Source organism: Sinocyclocheilus grahami, unplaced genomic scaffold (assembly GCF_001515645.1).
Source record: "Sinocyclocheilus grahami isolate Dianchi unplaced genomic scaffold, SAMN03320097.WGS_v1.1 scaffold163.1, whole genome shotgun sequence".
Lineage (NCBI taxonomy): Eukaryota > Metazoa > Chordata > Actinopteri > Cypriniformes > Cyprinidae > Sinocyclocheilus > Sinocyclocheilus grahami.
The window spans coordinates 1287196-1303732 of NW_015505342.1; the positions used below are offsets into that span (position 1 = coordinate 1287196).

Genomic DNA, 16537 nt, shown 5'->3' on the forward strand with positions numbered 1-16537 from the left:
GCTCATGAAAAATGGGGGAAAAACAAAAGTGTTGCATTTATAATTTTGTTCAGTGTATATTGAATGCATGCTTTCCAATTTCAATCTACTGTAATCTAACTGAATTTAGCCATTCAAATGACATTTATGGTGTTTTCAACAAGTGCACAGAAATAAAATTGTAAAAAAACAGCTTTTTCAAGTTAAAAAAGAGATATAAAAGTTATAAAAGAGATATAAAAACTAATTTTATCATTCCAGTAGCTCAAATAGTAGAGTACTTCACTAACAACTCCAAGGACACAAGTTAGATTCCCATAGAAAACGCCAACAGATAAAACATTTGAGATAAAAGTACTACTAAATGTGTGAATGTCACTGTTTAAATACCTTTTTCACAAGTTTATCACTTTTAATAACAAGTCGACCTCAACTCTAACCCTAGCACTGCTGGCACTTACTATTTATGTGACCCTGTGAAATAAAAAAAATCTGCTAATGCTCAGTGTACCGTTTTCAAATTCTGCTGAGTCCAGCAATCTTATCAGCTGACAAACATGGACTTCCCCAACCATCACTGAGGCGATGCGGTGGAGGAAATCCGGTGATTTTCCTGTCAGGAAAAGATGTGTTTCTCACCCTTTCTCTCGCTGTGTGGTCACATCAAACCTCTCTCGCACCGCGTCAAGCTGCTCAACATGCAAATCCTTGACAGCACATGAGTGAGAAGGTCTGAAGTGGTTTTTCTGGAGATGTATGAAATCGAGACATTCTGTTGTGTCCAGTGACTGGAGATAGTGGCCGGTCTCAGGAGAGGCAGTTCTGTTTGTGTTACATGTTTATCTGACGACTTTTCTGGATTTTTTTCTGGCTTTGGGGAAGCAGACATGTCTTATCTTCTCATTTTGGGACTCACAGTACTATGGACTTCACACATTCATGTAAGTTGCATGAAAAGTGGTCGCTTACGTCTTTAGGTAACTTTTTAAATGATTTGTTAAAAGCTTTTTGGACATGTACCGTGGTAATACCATGGTATTTATTGAAAAAACATATAAATCTCATACTATGTGAATATGAACTAAAAAAGTAAAATGGTATTGCCTTTAAAAGTGCTACCATAGTGCCCAAAACAAATCGATACTGCCATGGTACCATGTCTACTTTTTGGCATTTTTTTGTGATTGATCACTGTACCATGGTACTGACCCATTACACTTTTGTAAGGGTGGTATAATTTATAACTAATAATACTTTTTTGGACATGTACTATGGTAATACCATTGTATAATACTATGTAAATTCCTGGGCCTGGAAAATAGTGGTGGCACCATGGTACATTGCTGTTATCAGATGATAATACAATGGTACTTTGATTTATATTATAGTTATTTGATAGACACATTCAGGAAAGTTGCATGATAAGAGGTTGTTTACATCTTTAAGTCAGTATTTAAAGAATTTGTTAAAAGATTTTTGGACATGCACCGAGGTAATACCATGGTATTTATGTAAGGCCCATGTAAATACTATAGCATATGAATATGCATTTAAAAAATACTATGCCATTTTGGTATTTGGACTTTAGTAGTACAAATTATAATGGTATTTACATGGTACTCCAAGGTATACTTCCATAAGTACATACCCATAACAAATCGAAGTAGTCATAGTCCTATGTATACTTTTTTGTAATTAATTACTGAACCATGGTAGGCTACTGACCTAGTGTGGTTTTGTAAATATGGTTTAAATAATACTTTGGTAATACAGTGGTTATCTTTGAAATACTGTACAAATGCCTTACAAAAAGAGGTGGTGCCATGGTACTGATATCAGATGATACTTTGATTTATACTACGGATATACCAAGGTTTTTAGATACAACCAGTGGTAACCAATGATAGTACTAAATTATATCATGATACTCTTATGGTACATGTCCAAAATTCATGGTAGGCTACATATGGTATGAATATGATATTATCACGCTTTTGACGTGTGCCATGATAATACCATGATATTTTAATGTCATGAAGTATACAGTACAAATACTGTGGTATAAACATTTGAACATTTGAAAATGTCACTTTACCTCAGAGTAGATTTGCGTTGAAAGAATAGTTTTTCGCGTAAATCCCTAACGTTTTTGATTCGTAGTGTGTTTTTTATAAATGGTTTACGTTACTTGTCCACAGTAGCGATGCGAAATGTCTGTTCTAGAGTCACCTTTTGTCGTTCCCAGGCCGTTTCTAATCGCTGCGATGCGCCCGTTAAAGTCCTTCACAAGACTCCCTGCACATCCTGCGCCGCTTCCGCCGCCGTCGTCTGCGCGCGAGGGTTCGGGAAGATCACCCAGAACCCCGATAGCTGCAAGTATGTGATTATCCAGGCTTTCCCGTTCTGTTCGCTCAGAAAGTTTGTGTCTAATGTGTTCTGACTCCTGCTTCAGATACGTTGTGGAAATCGGCAGTCGTCAGATAGAGCTGTCAGGGTGCTCTCATAGCTGTCAGGGCTTTACGACAGTCCAGCACTGCTGTCCGGGCTTCTGGGGCTCCCTGTGCTTGCGTGAGTTACAATGGCATAAAAAGTGTTTTGAAAATGCCATTGCTTTTTTTAATGAAATATAACTTATTATGATATGTGAGTAAAATATTTAATATAAATTAATATCTATATCATGTAAATGTCCTAACACTTTTTCAGATCATACAGTATGAGTGCCCTGTACAAGTCAAGTATGGTGATATGGTTAAATGTACTTTATGTTGCTTTAGGTAAGAAAGTATCTACTAAAATTATGAATTTTCTAACCAGTCTTGTATGTTTTTCTAGCTTGCCCTAGCTGGTCTGGAAAGATTTGTAACGGTTATGGTACATGTGAATCTGGAAATGGCACCTGTGTTTGTAATGTAAGTGCATATGAGTTATATTATTTTACTTAAAGTAAACTTTAAAATTTACTTTAGATTTTTAAATTTTTTTTTAATTGAGTTATGTTCTTCTACTTAAATTTTTATGTTAATTCAAACGTTTTTGTTGAAATAGATACATATTTATTAAAGTTTTAAGTAATATAATATAAAATAAATAAATTATAACATTATTAATTGTACATTAGAGTTACTTTTTTGAGTTGTGTTTTTTTCCTTCTACATAATTCCACAGTTTTTGTTGACATGAATAAGAAAAGTATTTATTTATTTAAATAATCTTAATAAATAATTAATAAATAATCTTTTCTTTTACTTCAGTTTTATATTAATTCAAAACATTTTCAATGAAATAGATGCTTATTTATTTATTTAGCTATTTATTTAAATAAGCGATGTTCAATGACATTTGTATCTAATAAAAATAAACAATAGTAGTAATATTAATAATAATCAACAATTTTTCAGGAGGGATATACAGGTTTTGCGTGCCAGAATTGTTTGAATGAGAATGCCTATGGAGACCACTGCCGTTCAGGTCTGTTATTTGTGGTGATTTCTGATAGCATAAGATAATAATCACCATTTTTGGAGATAAAATTGTCTAATTGTAAAACTGCTGTAGAGTGCAGCTGTGTGAATGGAAAGTGTAACTCAGGACCGAATGGAGACGGTGAATGTTACTGTCAGCCGCCATATTCAGGACCAAAGTGTGATGAAGGTAATTTAGGAATTGTGTCTGTACGTACCCATGGTGCATTAAATATCCAGTTACTTTCAGTAAATATAATTATGCTAATTTTGTTTAATCACACCTTTCGTTTCCTGTGCAGTTTCTTCATCTTGTTCAAACTGCCCAGCCTATTCATACTGTAAGGGAGACTACACAAATGCTGTGTGCGAATGTCTGCCTGAATACAAGAAGATCGGAAATGCGTGTATAGGTACTTCCGATGTTTAGCTACATGTTAAACATTACATAATGTGTATATGTATGAGACACATTTAGCAAATTTAGGATAATTTTCCATTAGTTTTAAATGCAAGACATAGGGTAATAATTTACTGACTGGTTGCATTCAGAATTGCAAAATTTTTTTATATTGCATATTTATTTTTTATATAACATATATATTACAAGTTTTCTGAAATGTTATGTTTATATATGCAAACAAGGCAGTCTGTAATTAAATATTTGCATACATTTTCCAGAACATTGGAAAAAGCCACGTTCAAAATAGACGTTTAATTTTATTGACATATTAGAGTTAAATGTTTTTACTGAGGGGAAAATACTGTCAACAGCCAGAAAAAAATATTCACCATGATTTTAGGAATAAAGTGTTCTATAAAACCAAGCGAACACTGTAAAAAATAAAAATCTGTGACATTTACGGTAAAATACCGGCAACTGTGGTTGCCAGAACTTCACCATAAAAAATGTGGTAGCAACATTTTAAGTTTTACAGACTTAAATTCACAATAAAATACCGTATTTCATTAACTTTTTTTAATGATTATTTTACATAAAGCACTTAGAATTACCATTGTGATCGAAATGTGCTATATAAATAAACTTGCCTTGCCTTGATGTAATGTTAATAAACCAACATATTGAAGTACTAATATCTGTTTTGAACCATTGTAATGCACTGATAACCACCAAAAACTGGCTAAAAAATGAGAAAGTCACATGATGAATCAAAGCTCATCACAAACAGCTTTTCTACGAGCTGAGGAGGACAAAACTTAAATATAGAAGGTGCACAGTGTCATTCACACAAACATTAAACCCCATGATATATGAACAAACCATTCAGTAAAATCCTTTAGAATATAGATGGGAATAAAACTGTACATTTTGGTGTAAGTGCTACTGAAGTGGAGAAAAAAACATTTTTTTTTAGATAAAACGGCCTGTACATTTTATGTACTGTAACAGACGCAAGTAGATAAAGTGCAATAAAATAAACACTCAAAAGTGTTTTTTGTATGTTTTCTTTCTACTAGTCTGAAACAACACATTATGAAAAGCCATATAAACTAAAACCTCAAAACTGAAAACAAGGAAAGTATTTTCCTGAACTGTCTTGGCTTTAAGTTTCTCAACCATTTTAGAGGCTAGTTCCTATCCATCATGTCTTTCTATCCTGTTCCAGGTTCCGGGTGTTCACCAGCAATTTGTGACACAAATGCTAAATGTTCATTTAGCGGTGGAAAGTTTCAATGTGAGTGTGAAGAGGGATTCAGAGGAGACGGCAAACACTGCATTCCCATCAACCCCTGCAACACTAATAACGGAGGCTGTCCTGTAGAGTCCACTGCCTGTGAATTCACAAGCCCAGGAAAGGTGAGCAATGAATCTGAATCTGAATCTGAAACTAATGACGAGTTCAGTGCAGATTGTCGTTATGTGAGTTTTGTGTGTGTGTTTCTCTCCAGTCGAAATGTGTGTGTTTGCCTGGAATGCAATCGTCCGACCCGTCCAAGGGCTGCACGCAAAAGTCGGCCTGCACACCGGGTTCATGCCATATCAGCGCCCGCTGCGAGACCAACTCAGACGGCACGCCCAGGTCTGTCCCGGTGCTTCCCTCATGATAACATGACAAAGGCCACTTTCACATCCTTCAACGACACAAGAAAGATTCTCACGAAACCTGTCCAAATCCATCTAGGTCACATTTCACCCCACAAATATTTGAATATTGAAAACTAATCATATCTTTTTGGACCAAATAATTATATATTTTTTTATTATTGATTTATAACAGCCCCATGAGCCCTATACAAAAGCACCATGATATGCTCTTTAGTGTCAAATATTTTCTGAATCCTCTCTGTTTCTCTTTGTTTTGTCCATTAAAAGGACATTGAAAATGTTTTATATAGTAAATGAATGCTTTTTTTTTTTTTTTGTATCTAATTTTATTTGTAGTTAAACCATGGTTAATTTTTGTAAGGAATGAATTCGATAAACAGATCAGCGGTAATGAGTGATTCTGTTGCATCATGAATAGCTGCGAGGCTTTGCTCAGATGCTCGCAGAAGGCCAGGGGTATAAACCGAGACGTTTCGTTCTTTCAGCTGCCGCTGCAACGCTCAGCAGATCGGCGATGGCAGACGTTGCTATGGGAACCTCATGGAAAGAGTTTTGGAGCTGGACAGAGAGGGCAGGCAGGCAGGAAACCTCACTGGAAGCATTCGGTTCTTTGGTAGGTCTGCTGAGATCACCAGACCTGCTTCCCCACTCTTTATTTCTCATCTAACTTTGAGTGTACGATTGAGAGCGCTGACAGTGTGTTGTGTTTTACAGAGCAAGCGTGTGAGTTCACACTCAGCCAGCACGGCCCGTTCACTGCCTTCATTCCTGCGGGACAGAATCCATTCCAAGTGGGTTGAAGCAGACTGAAAAACACCCAAACAGTGGCCTGCAGTTTGTGTTTCATGTCCTCATAATGTTTCCTGTTTTTTTTGTGACCACTTCCTGTTTGTCGCGAACAGATGTTTACGAGTGCTGTGCTCTTTAGACGCTTGCAGGAAAGGCCTCGAGCAGCGTCCTGAATGCAGTGTGCAAAAATCACCTCATCCTCGGACAGAAACTCTACAGTGATCTGGAGGGGAAAGACATGTGGATGTACGGAGGAGAAAAGATCAGATTCAAAACAAAAAAGGTGTCCATCCATTCATCTATCCATCTACAGTATCTATCTATGTCTGTTTATCAATCAATCCATCAATCCATCCATCCATCCATCCACCATACTATCGTTCTATTATTCTTTTTATCATTCTGTCTATCGTTCTATCTTTCACACTATCATACTACCTGGCATTCTTTTTGTTGTGCTGTCTATCATTGTATCTATCATTCCACCTGTTCTGTCATTCTATTTATCCTTCTGTCATTCTGTCTGTTGTTCTAACATTCCATCTATCGTCTTTTACATTGTTCTGTCATTCTTTATATCGTTCTATCTATCGCTCTATCATTCTATGGTGCTATCTATCGTTCTTTTATTTTACCTATTCTATCATTCTATCAATCATTTCTATTGTTCTGTCTGTCATTCTTCATATCGTTCTGTCTGTAGTACTGTCTTTCATTCTTTTTATTTACAGCTCTATGTATTATACTATTTATAGTTCTGTCTATCATTCTGTCGCTTTATCTATCATATTATATATTGTTCCGTCATGCTATCTTTCATTCTTTCTATCAATAAATGTCTGTCTATTGTTCTATTCATCATTCTCTGTCTATTTTTCTGTCTGATATATTTATGCATAAATCCATTGATTTTTGCATGTGTCTGCAGCACTTTATCCTGATGAGGGATCCAGACGTGTTGTTTACTTTACTTGAGAGCAATATCCCAGCATCCAATGGAATAATTCATATTATTGACAAGCCCTTTACTCTTGCTCATATCGAGTCCTCAAACAACAACATGGAGGTAAAGCTGTTCAAACTGTTTCACAACCAGCTAATCTAATAATATCTGATGAATGACACACAGCACCAACCTCAACACCCTCTAATGTAGATGTTATTTTCTGCAATCTCAAGTTCTCTTCAAAAACCGTCGGGGAGATTTTCAGAGAGGATGACAGGTTCAATCGATTCCTGTCTCTGATTGATGTGAGTGATCTCCTCTCGCACTCTTTTTCTGCATTTCTCCACTGAACCCAAGCACTGAGAAGATTTTTTTTCTCTTTCTACTGCAGAATTGTGGAGCCCTGTTGCCTGTCAGAGGTTCAGGTCCGCTTACAGTGTTTGTTCCAACCAACACAGCCATAGACAAATTCAGAGATGGAAGTCTTATGTACATGCTGAGTGATGTGAGCTGCCATTATGTGTTTTCTACCTCTAATGAAGTTGGATATGTACAAAACAAATTATTCAGAACACATATGTGACCCTGGACCACAAAACCAGTCATAAAGGTAAATTTTTTGAAATTGAGATTTATACATCATCTGAAAGCTAGAAATAAAGCAACAAATAAGCTTTCCATTGATGTGTGGTTTGTTATGATAGGACAATATTTGACCGAGATACAACTATTTGAAAATCTGGAATCTGAGGGTGCAAAAAAATCTAAATACTGAGAAAATCGCCTTTAAAGTTGTCCAAATGAAGTTCTTAGCAATGCATATTACTAATCAAAAATTAAGGTTTGTTATATTTACAGTAAGAAATTTACAAAATATCTTCATGGAACATGATCTTTACTTTTTTGGCTATTGCTACAAATATACACAAGCGACTTAAGACTGGTTTTGTGCTCCAGGGTCACATATTTACTCATTATTTTAATCAAATCTTTAGGACGTTCATATGTGTTCACGCACTGATCTTTCATCTCTTTGTTATAAAGGCCAAACCAAAGCTTCAGTCACTTCTGAAACACCATATGTTCTCCCTGGCTGCTGTGAGTCTCCTTTGACATACAAAATCATGTGCTGAATGGTGTCCCACAGTTAATTTGACTTTAAAATGAGGCATTTATGAACATTGCTTCCAATTAAATGGTTTGACCAATGCAATTTTCCTGAAATTGAAATCTGGGGAAGCACATATTAGCTTTTTAAAAAGCTAATAGTGATAGGTTTGTCACAGCCTCCAAAGCTATGATTTGCCTCATGCTAATGCTAGTCATTTGCAGGTTATATTAAAAGAAGGGATGTTCCCATTCTAGAAAGCATTTGATTGGTGTATGCCTGAGAGTTTATTTGGGTCATATTTTTGGGTCATTTCTAAATGGTAAGCATCATTCTGTGAAGCTCTTGTGAGATTAGCATTTGCTGCCTCCAAGGTTAAGTGTAGGGTTGCTTCAGGACTTAGTGTACGAATATTGAGTCAATTTCCTGAGATTTTTCGCCAGAATGGAGTTACCATTTAGACTGCAATACTTTTGGACCATTTTCCAACTGCTTTTTCAAAAGGTAACTTTAATTGTCAGTGTTTAGCAGTACACTAGCATATAGATAGCCTCAAAGTTAACAGACATGAACTAAAGTCTCACATTTTTTTTAATGACATTTTTAAACTAGACTGTAAATGTGATATTTAGTAGAATATGTGGGTCAGTGAGTTTTAAAATAACACTAAAGGTCTGTTTGAGTTTTTAAACTAATCTTAAAATATCCTTGCCTAAGGTCACTGTGGACCAGCTTGCTAGCATGTCTGAGATTACAACAATGGCCAATGAGATCTTAAGGATCAATGCCTCTGAGGATGTAAGTGAATGTGCTTTATTGATTACATTGGCTTTAACTCCTGATGGGAATGAGCAATTTTTATGAAATTTGGTACAAATGACGATCAAACCATGTTAGTGTCACTTGAGCATGATGTGTAGATCATTGTAGACTGCAGTCAGGTATTTATTTTATTTTATTTTATTTTATTTTATTTTATTTTATTTTATTTTATTTTATTTTATTTTGTTTTGTTTTGTTTTGTTTTGTTTTGTTTTGTTTTGTTTTGTTTTGTTTTTGGGCATTATTTTATTTCATTTCCTTTAATTTTAATTCATCATTTGTTTAGTTTACCATTGTTTACCATTTACCATTTCAGCAAATATTTGGCGGTTGAGATATTTTAGTTTAGTTTAGTTTATTTACATTACTTAACTTTACTTTTCACAATCAGGTTTATTATTTTGTTTTATTTCATTATACAGTCAGGTTTATTTAAATTTATTTATACAACATTTTTTGCAAATATTTGACTTTTTTTTTTAAGAGCCCAATACTTTTACTGCAATGCCCTTTGAAGCAAGCCTGTTAGTAATGCCAGTTTATGTGCTGACTTGTTAATCGCCATCAATCTTTGTCATGTTATCGATCTATCATACATTGTGCTCTAGGTGTGTTTGTCTGCCTGGATTTGAAGGAGATGGCTACACCTGCATTAAAACCAATCCCTGCCTCCAACCTCAGAGAGGAGGCTGCGACGTCAATGTGAGACAGATGTATTTCCCTTTTCCAGCGGTTTGCTTTTAGCAATGTCTGCCTAATTTTTACAAGTACCGTATATCAGAATACAGAAGTTGCAGTCATTTAAAGTCACTCCTTTGTTTCAAACTGACACTTGAAAATGATTTTCAGCATTGAATAGGCCTGTATTTTTCACCTGCAATAAGAGTAAAACAAAATATAGCTAATTATATTGAAGTTACTTAACAAGGCAATATGTTTTTATAAACAAAGAAAACTGATCATTCTGATCAAATTCATTTACATTTTAATCAGATCTGTAGTTTTTCTAGCACAACAATTAGGGATTTTGAATGAATAAACAATAGAATAGAATAAACATGCCATAATTTGCATAATAAAGTTGAAAATATGATATATGTATATACAGATGTAAATACAGTGATCCGAGTCAGTGAATAATTTTAATCTGTTCATTTACATGAAATGAACAAACCATCTGATTCAATTGAATGAATCCGACTTTTCAGCACTAATAGAATGAACTGATTTGCTAGAATCTATTGGACTTTCTAATAACTTTCTAGAACTCATGTTGAGCTTGCCTCAGGGTTTGTGTGTGTGTATGTGTGTGTTTTATAGGCCAGATGTATGTACGATGCAGGAATGGTGAATTGTGCTTGTATGGAAGGATGGACAGGTGATGGACGTTTATGTGTGGGAATCAATAACTGCTTGAGCGAGACTCGTGGTGGATGTCATGAAAATGCAGAATGCACAGTCACCGGACCAGGACAGGTAATAGTGAACAAGCTGTGAGGATACAGTTAACCTGTAGGACAGAAAAATCACAATCTCTATAATATCTCCATTGTTTCTCCTAGACAGCACTGAGATTAAATGGAGCTCCTGTTGAAAGGCTTTTGCATCTTGGAGGTTCACACGTGTCTTCTCTAGCCCTTATGTTATGTCCGGGTCAATTTGACCTAAAAAAAACATATTTGTGTTGTCAAAAATTAACCTGTTTTTCTTGAAATAGTGTGAGAAATTTCATTTAGAGTCACTAACATGCCTGAAATTTTTCAACACTCTGAGGTGTTGTGGGATGTGTGAAAGTGAAAGTGACGTGACATGTGGCCAAGTATTAGGAATTAGTGCTCTGCATTTAACCCATCCAAAGTGCACACACACAGCAGTGAACACACACACACACACACACACACATACACCCGGAGCAGTGGGCAGCCATTTTTTTTGCTGCGGCGCCCGGGGAGCAGTTGGGGGTTCGGTGCCTTGCTCAAGGGCACCTCAGTCATGGTATTGAAGGTGGGAGAGAGCGCTGTACATTCACTCCCCCCCCCTACAATCCCTGCCGGTACGAGACTCGAACCCGCAACCTTTGGGCTACGAGCCCAACTCTCTAACCATTAGGCCACGACTTCCCGCCAGTGTGTGCTGCAATTCTATTGCAGTTATAATGTCGATTTGACCCACAAATTTTTAAAAAAAGCAGGTGCACAGAGTTTAAAAAACAAGTATATTGTTATGTCAGTTTCACTACCATCTGAAGGTATTTACATTTATGCTTTTGTACATTTTTTATCACTTCTTGCATGTGAATTTTGCTTGGTGTCAAACCCATGATCTCATGTTTGAGCTTCAGGAAAGTGCACAAAAATACTGTTTACAATATACATTTTGTAAAAAAAAGAAAAAAGAAAAAAAGATCAATCTGATCTGGAACATAACAACTGTACTCACAATTTAACATAATACAAGCGCTAGACATCTCAACAATCTCATACTTTGCCCATATTTGCCAAAATCAGTAGTTAGATCCATAGACAGAGATCTCAATATAAACACATTTTTCATCAAATTCTTTGAATTTCATGTGATCTGAGCTGCTATGCAGTTATTTTATATTATATTGATATATTATATTAAAATTATATTGAGATATTTATGTAAGTTTGCATTTCTTCAAATAAATTTTAAGAGAAAACTCTGAGACTGAATTAATACTTGTATAAAACACATCCAAGAACTTTAACTATAAATGAATATTGCAAACCCAGAACTGAGTTTTGTTCAACTTCTTTTTCTGTTCAGAATGAATGCAGCTGCAGGAAAGGCTACATGGGAGATGGCATCATCTGTAAAATTGTCAACCCCTGTTTGTCAGATAACGGAGGCTGCCATTCTCTGGTCTGTATTTCATGCTTGCAGATTTATCTGTTAAATATATCTGTACATGTCTGAACAATCTGTCAAAATATGGAAGCTGGCGAGATTCTGCTGAAATTGCACTTTATAGGTGCAAGAGCTAGCGTGCAATGTGGCGTAACTGTTTGATAATGTGTCTAGGCCACATGTAAATTAAAGAGCCCAGGAATACGTGAATGTGTGTGCCGAAGCGAATATGAAGGCGATGGAGTCACATGTTATGGAAACATGCTTATGGTAAGATTACACATTTATGCATTAATTTAATTGTTATAAATCAGCTATCAATAACATAATTTTTAGGCTTCAAACAATTGTTTAGGAATAAATAATAGCAATATAATTTTAAATGTTAAATATTTAAATTCTTAAAATTTAGAATTAATAACAAAACTAAGTAAAACATACATTATTTTTCATTTTGAAACCAAAACCAAATGAACACAATCACAACATACACAATCAACAAACTAAAGTACAAATTACGTTTTGACTGAAAAATGGTGTACAGTATGTCAGATAGAATGAGAGTTCATTGAAAAAAGAAATGAATTTTTTTTTTATAATTAGCATATTTCTTTTTAAATTAACAATAAAAGGTCAAAACATAAATAAAATACCGTATTCTTCAAGTTTTTCCAAAAAAAAACATATGAATTCAACATATATGGACACATTCACAATAGATTTTTTTCCTAAAAACTGATTTCGATCAAAATCAGCATTTAAAATGGAAACATATTAAGTTGTTCATCGTTTTATTATTGTTTTTATTTTCAGGAGCTAGATGGAAACTCTGCGTTTTATAGTTTCAACCGCTTCCTTCTAGTAAGTTCATCTTTTCAATTATTAAATTTACAATAATGTTGTAGCAACATCATGTGATTTATTTAAACAAATATTACTATACAACATTTCTGTGTTCATCTGCAGAGGCACAACGTGATTGAACAAATTTGCTTACAGGTTCTTCGACCTCCTCTATCTGATTTCCCTCCACCGCCTCCCAGTTTGATGAAGCTCCTGAACGACACGCCAGAATTCAGCCTTTTCAGGCAGACAGCGGTGGTGTGTTTTGCCTAGAAATATTACTTACTCAATATTTTCAAAAACTGTACAAGAGTAACAGAATAACTTTGTTACATAAGCATAGTTGTCTCTGTTTTTTTAGCTCTACAACTTGGAAAACCGTATCCCAACTAGAGATTACACCATTTTTGTCCCACATGACAGTGCCATACAGGAGTACCTGAAAAAAACAAACTCGACACAACTGGTGAGTGGAACTTTTTGAAATGATGCTAGACATGTCTCACTCATAAAATTCATTGATGAAAGTGTCTCTTTTCAACAGAGCCAAGACATCGTAAAATATCACGTAATTCTAGGCGAGCAACTCTTTCCTGAACACTTGGGCAATGGACTTTTTAAAAATACATTTTTGGGAAATGGCACTCAGATCATGTTTTTTGTGGACACTGATAATCAGGTATTGCACAACCAACAATAACTCGTATTCTGTACAACACTTAGATGAAATTAGTCGTGACTAACTAGTCCTAAACTACAGACAATGGCCAATGACGTTCCCATAAATGGAAGCTTCATTGAGACGAGGCATGGCACAGTGTTCAGGATCCCACGTGTCTTAGACCTCCACAAGAACCACTGCAGTAAAGATGTGATTTTAAAAATTTCTGTAAGTTTCCGTTGAATTTTTCAAGGTGAATCTTGAAGTGACGCAACAGACAATGTTAAGGAACGTTTGCTGTCTTTGCAGGGTCGCTGTGGAGATTGTAACGCTGAACCAAAATGCCTTTATAATGCCAAACCTGTAAGATGATATAGTCCTTTGATGTTTTAGTTTAGCATTTATGTGAAAGGAATTTTATGATGCATCCTTCTCCTCGTTTCTTCAGCTACAACCAAAGTTCCCTCAAAATATGAAGTCAAATTGCAAATACAGGACAAGAGTTGGAAAAAAGAGAGTGAGTGTGCCGGGCTGTCACATGGAATGTTTGAGAACAACTAAGGTACTTCATTTTCTATCTTCAAAGATTTGGACATTTTTACTATGGTTGGGAAATGAAAATTCCATAGTTGGATCCGGTTGTATTCATTAAATTTCTTAAATTCTTTCTTGATTTCAAACTGACATGGCTCTATCCACACCTTCAAAACAAATCTAATGAATTCTTGTTAAACCATTTGTTATTATTCAGGTAACTATAAACATGTTGATAGTTTAACTAACTTGCTCCTCAAGACATCCTTCAAACTGTTGCTCCATCTTGACAGTCATTGATCTGAAAGAGAAAACTAAGTGTAGAAGAAGAGTTTGTACCGTTCTCCAATCCCCTGTTCCCACTTGTGGCAACAGTGAGAATGCAAGCCGTTCTTGCACTCTGAACACTACAAAGCATGAAATTGTGCAGCTAGAAATGCCTGCATTTATGTATTTCGGGCCAGAGTGTTGTGTTTTGGTATTGGGTTTACACTTCAGTTTACAAATCCAGATTCGGAGCTGATTCAGATTCAAATCTCACAGTAAATTTATTCCTAGGACCATTCTTGCTGTCCAGGATACTTTGGGCATGATTGCTCCAAATGTCCTGGGACTGTGGATAACTGGTGCTCCAACAATGGTCAATGCAAGGATGGGCTGTTTGGCAGTGGGGAGTGTCTCTGTAATGAGGGCTTCCACGGAACGGCCTGCGAGATGTGTGAACCTGGGAGATATGGAAAAGACTGCAAGTCTGGTAACATCAATGAGCAATTTGCTATTCTACTGTCTTTCTGTAGGCATTCTGTTGAAGCATTTTTCATCAAACCCTTGGCTTTCATTTGACAGAATGTCATTGTGAACATGGCAAATGTTTGGATGGTATGGAGGGAAACGGGCAGTGCATTTGTTACAAAGGTTGGAAGGGAGTGAATTGCTCCGTTGGTCAGTATTAAGGTTAAACTTATTTTATGTCAGATAGCATGTTTCTCACTTTCATGCACATGACGTCATAAACTTTTCTCAATTTCAGCGGTAGTCAATGATGCCTGTGGTGGAGTTTGTGATGTCAATGCTAAGTAAGAATGGAAAACATAAATATAAGACACATTTTTAACACATTGATCAGTGTTTATGATACAATATTTTTCTTCCAGCTGTATCTCAGTAGGTTCAGGAGCTCTTCCAACTTGTTCCTGCATAGCTGGTTATAAGGGTAATGGGACATTTTGCAAAGGTTTGTTTGTTGTTCTTTGCTAAGTTTGTTATTGAAGTCCCCCCCCCTCAGTGACAGTGAAATCAACATTCATACTGTTTACTTTCCCAATACACATTCCTGATCTTATTGTGAATGATTTGTGTTCCACAGAATTTGACCCATGTACCAAAAACAATGGAGGATGTTCCATAAATGCAAACTGCACAAAAACATCGCCTGGTGAAAGGAGATGCACATGTAAAGCTGGCTACATTGGTGATGGGGTTATGTGTCTTGGTAAAAGTGTGATTCACTTACTTTAATATCTAAATGGGTAGCATGGACCAGTGGATTCATGGAATTTGTGTTTTAGATTTGATGTTTAAATGATCTCTTAATGCATTTGTGCAACATTTATGTCAATTTAGCACTCAAGTCAAGTCAAGTCACCTTTATTTATATAGCACTTTATACAGATTGTGTCAAAGCAGCTGACACAACAAAACAGTGTTAAACAAGAAAAATGTGTGCTTATAATGCAAGAGGACGATAGAAAACAGTCAGTTTATCAGTTAAAGTCAGTTCATTGTTGATTCAGTGATGTCATTGTCCAGCTCAGTTCAGTTATCTTCCAATAGTGTTTGTGCATTCAAGTCAACAATGTTGCCAGAAATTGTGTCCCCATCTAAGCAAGCCAAAGGCGACAGTGGCAAGGAACCAAAACTCCATTGGTGACAGAAATGGTGAAAAAAAACATTGGGAGAAACCAGGCTCAGTGGGGGGCCAGTTCTCTTCTGGCCAGACGAAACCAGCATGGTGTGGTTTAATTCCAGGATGCAACGCACCTCAGATTGAATAGAGGACTTGTCTGGTTCTTGTGGTCTTGAGCCGATGGCCGATGAGGTCTGCACAGGGATCTGTCTCTAGGGTTCATCTAGTTGACATGGTCTCCGTTGACATTCAGGGCTGTAGAGGTCATCTCTAGGTGCTGATCCATCATCTGGTCTGGATATGGACTGGATCTGGGTGGCTACGGTGAAAGAGACTAATATTAGCATAGATGCCATTCTTCTTACGATGTAGCGAGTTCATCGGGTGTTATGGGAAGTGTTCCTGGTTCCGGTTGACCTAATTAATGCAGCCTAACAATCCTTTAATGGATTTGAATGATAGAAATGTGATAGTATATTATCTGTAGGCCAGGTTAAAGAGATGGGTCTTTAATCTAGATTTAAACTGACAGAGTGTGTCTGCCTC

The 16537-nt window shown here is 36.1% G+C and overlaps 1 protein-coding gene across 1 annotated transcript in view; it reads left to right on the plus strand.

Annotated features, from left to right (window-relative positions):
- The first annotated feature begins 587 nt into the window (after positions 1-587).
- The window catches only part of LOC107593096 (stabilin-1-like), a 38319-nt gene continuing 22369 nt past the window's right edge, over positions 588-16537 (plus strand). The window contains 33 exon segments of the mRNA XM_016282680.1: positions 588-920; positions 2225-2355; positions 2432-2547; positions 2815-2891; positions 3381-3450; positions 3538-3633; positions 3746-3856; positions 5072-5262; positions 5355-5485; positions 5997-6124; positions 6226-6302; positions 6440-6583; positions 7229-7366; positions 7480-7551; positions 7638-7751; positions 8291-8344; positions 9072-9152; positions 9747-9878; positions 10497-10652; positions 11967-12062; positions 12222-12317; positions 12861-12908; positions 13014-13148; positions 13252-13356; positions 13435-13569; positions 13651-13779; positions 13861-13914; positions 14000-14113; positions 14644-14839; positions 14932-15027; positions 15116-15161; positions 15240-15319; positions 15452-15577. Coding sequence (XP_016138166.1) covers positions 867-920; positions 2225-2355; positions 2432-2547; positions 2815-2891; positions 3381-3450; positions 3538-3633; positions 3746-3856; positions 5072-5262; positions 5355-5485; positions 5997-6124; positions 6226-6302; positions 6440-6583; positions 7229-7366; positions 7480-7551; positions 7638-7751; positions 8291-8344; positions 9072-9152; positions 9747-9878; positions 10497-10652; positions 11967-12062; positions 12222-12317; positions 12861-12908; positions 13014-13148; positions 13252-13356; positions 13435-13569; positions 13651-13779; positions 13861-13914; positions 14000-14113; positions 14644-14839; positions 14932-15027; positions 15116-15161; positions 15240-15319; positions 15452-15577 — 3529 coding nt within the window. The 5' untranslated portion in view covers positions 588-866.